The following is a 3,056-nucleotide window of genomic DNA, read 5'->3' on the forward strand; positions in this document are numbered from 1 at the left end:
AATATGAGAAACAGACATGGCGGCACTCCGCGCCAAATTCAAATGGTATGAGAAACGTCACGAGGAGGGAAGGGTGGGAAATTCGAACTCGAGCGCACAAGCGCGAAGCTTAAAACTGAACCGTTAGGCGCCTCAATTTAAAAAACCAACGGTCACCTTAGACTACGGACAGATAAAATAAAAATGGAAGGAAAAACCAACCAGTAACGAATAGTGATCGTTACACTCATATTGTCGATTACTTTTATGACTATCAAATAAGATCCCTTATAGAGAAGGTAAGTTCATCAACAGTTACATATTTTACCTGCACAAAGAGATCAATGGATATTAATTTTATGTCTTAATATCAGGTGTTGGAAACCAAATATCAAGTGACTGACTATTGGTATCGTATTGAATACCAACATCGGTAATATCTTGGAATGTATTAATGTAATTGTTAGAAATGTATTCTTTACATTGCTCCTAATATTTTAATTTTTGCATTCTCTAGCGGAAGCCCACATTTGCATGGAATATTTTGGAACAAAGATGCACCTGACGTATCAAACATAGAGAATGAATCTGAAGAATACATAATGGAAGTCATTAAATATTTCTCAGACTTGGTTCAGGCATGGAATCCAATAATTAATCCTAACAAGTCAGACAACCACCCCTGTCGAATAAATTATGAAAATGTGACAAATTTTGAAGAAGATTTAGCTCAGCTACTCCATATGGTGCAAAGACACGTATGTTCAAATAATTACTGTTATAGATTGAACAAAGGAACAAAAACAAGAGAATGCAGATTCAAATTTCCAATGGAAATGCAAGAGGCTGCAACACTGAACAAAACTGACGACCATAATGAATTTGTATTTAGACCAAAGAGGAATGATCCTCATCTGAATAAATTTAATGCGTTTTTGATTCAGTTATGGAGAGCTAGCATGGATATATCTCCTGTAATTTCAAGAAGAGCACTGCTTGCATATTTGACCAAATACATATCCAAATGTGAAGTTCAGTCTACAACTCTCAAGGAAATATTCACAACCACCTGTGATTTACTGGATAGTGATCTGGCTGCGAAAAAGGTTATTCACAAAGTGTTCATGAAGTCGTGTGCAGAGAGGGACATTTCAGCGCAGGAGGTCTGTCACTCCCTTTTACGTTTAAAACTGCACTCAGCAGGCGGTCGTCAGTTTGTCATAGTGAACCTGTCGGAGAAAAAGTGGCTACAACTTCAACAACTTGATGAAGAATATCAAGGCAATAAACATGGAAAGAATACTGTAGAAAAGTACATTGACCGTCCTAATAGACTGGAGAATATTGCACTATGGGATTTTGCCAAGAATTTCAATGTCAACAGACTCAGTAATGTCAATAAGTCTAATATTGTTAGAGTTTTTCCAAAATTAAAGAAAAATGATGATGAAACTTTAAATGAAGAGTACTATAAACAACAAGTGCTGCTCCACTTACCCTGGAGAAATGAATGTGACATCAAGACTGAAAATGAAACATGTCATGAAATTTTTGAGGGACACAATTTAAGTAATATTTTACAACGTGTCAACAAACTAGATGTTGAAGAAAAGAATGATGTTGAAGATGAGTATGAATCATCAGAAGAGTCCAGTGATGATGAGGGAGACAATATCCTGAAGGAGTTGCTGTCATCTCGATTAGGTCCGAAATCAGAGATACCTAAAATTAGTCTTGGCAATCGAGAAGTAGATAAAAACTATAATTGGACTGACTCCTTTGCAAATTATGAAGAATGTGGTACCATCATAGATTTTGAAAACTACATTGATGAAATGAAAAAAAAAGAAGAGCAAAAGGATGTTGATATGGATGCTTTACCTGACATAAATTTGAGTAATGACCAAAGAGAAATAATTGACATAGTCACAACAGCTATAAACAAGATGAATGCATCTGTAAATAACACATGCAGTAATACCTTCCTGAAAAGAATAATAGTACAAGGAAAAGCAGGTAAATATACTAATTAAATAATTTCATTTTTGGCTGAGCGATTAGCGAAGCCCATTACTCCACTGACCGGAAAAGTTTCATTCTGTTTGTCTGTCTGTCTGTCTGTTTGTCTGTCCGCACGATAACTCGAGAAAGAATTGAGAGAGCGATCTGGGAATTTCAGGGTCGTTTTGTATCATAAAAAGACAGATCGAGTTCGAAGATGAGCATTCTAGCTCAAAAATTGCCTTTTTTAAAAATCAAAAACCGCAGGTTGCAAAATATTCCTTTTTTCCAAATATTTTTTTATGGGCTCCTAAGGGGTAACTCGTAAAAGTAGAGCCCTTTGGGCAAAAATTCCGTCCGTTTTGCTCTATCTTGTACCGTTTTGGCGCTATTGGGCATTTCTTGGCGAAAATAACGTAAACAAGACAAAATGGTCTATTAAATCGTAAAAAAGGCTTCATGTCACAGAATTGTAAAGGGAGTAATACTTAGACCCCACGTTACGGGTCGAACCACACCCTCTTTTGGGCTTAAGGGTCCCTAGATTATCTACTACCACTAAAACGTTGATTTTTACATAACAATCTCACAAAATTCGATTTTTAATGAAAACCGTTACAGAACAGCAGAAGTTCCATGTCCCTAATTTTAGAGTAAGAAGACACCGACAAATGGTTCGAGTATGTCAAATTTTGGGCCCGGAAGACCCTGTTCCCCTATACCCTCTCCTGAACTCGTAGCGGGTGTCAGCGCCGCAGGCCTAGCTATATGTGCGCCAGGCGCGTCGCAGCGTAACAGTATTTCGTGAGATATCGCGAAGCCTGTTACGCGAGACGTGGTCTGGCGTACATATAGCTAGTTAAAACATGTATACATTAACTTATTTGTTCAATTCTTAACAGACTAATCTATGTTTCAATTATTGGCTGAGCGATAGCGAAGCCTATTACTCCAGTGATGATCAAAAAGTTTCGCGTCTGTCTGTCTGTCTGTCTGTGTGTCTGTCTGTCATCACGATAACTCGAGAACGAATTGAGCTAGCGACCTGGGATTTTTAGGGTCGTTTTGTGTCATAA

General features: G+C 37.5%; 1 protein-coding gene across 1 annotated transcript; it reads left to right on the plus strand.

The window, feature by feature from the left end:
• The first annotated feature begins 16 nt into the window (after nucleotides 1-16).
• LOC127750778 (uncharacterized) lies at nucleotides 17-2,012 on the plus strand. The gene is made up of 5 exons (XM_052273264.1): nucleotides 17-45; nucleotides 191-278; nucleotides 354-412; nucleotides 497-646; nucleotides 764-2,012. The coding sequence occupies exons 1-5, from the start codon at nucleotides 17-19 to the stop codon at nucleotides 2,010-2,012; spliced, it is 1,575 nt and encodes a 524-aa protein (XP_052129224.1).
• Nucleotides 2,013-3,056: the final 1,044 nt, after the last annotated feature.

Source organism: Frankliniella occidentalis, unplaced genomic scaffold, assembly GCF_000697945.3.
Source record: "Frankliniella occidentalis isolate FOCC.00 unplaced genomic scaffold, Focc_3.1 Scaffold259, whole genome shotgun sequence".
Lineage (NCBI taxonomy): Eukaryota > Metazoa > Arthropoda > Insecta > Thysanoptera > Thripidae > Frankliniella > Frankliniella occidentalis.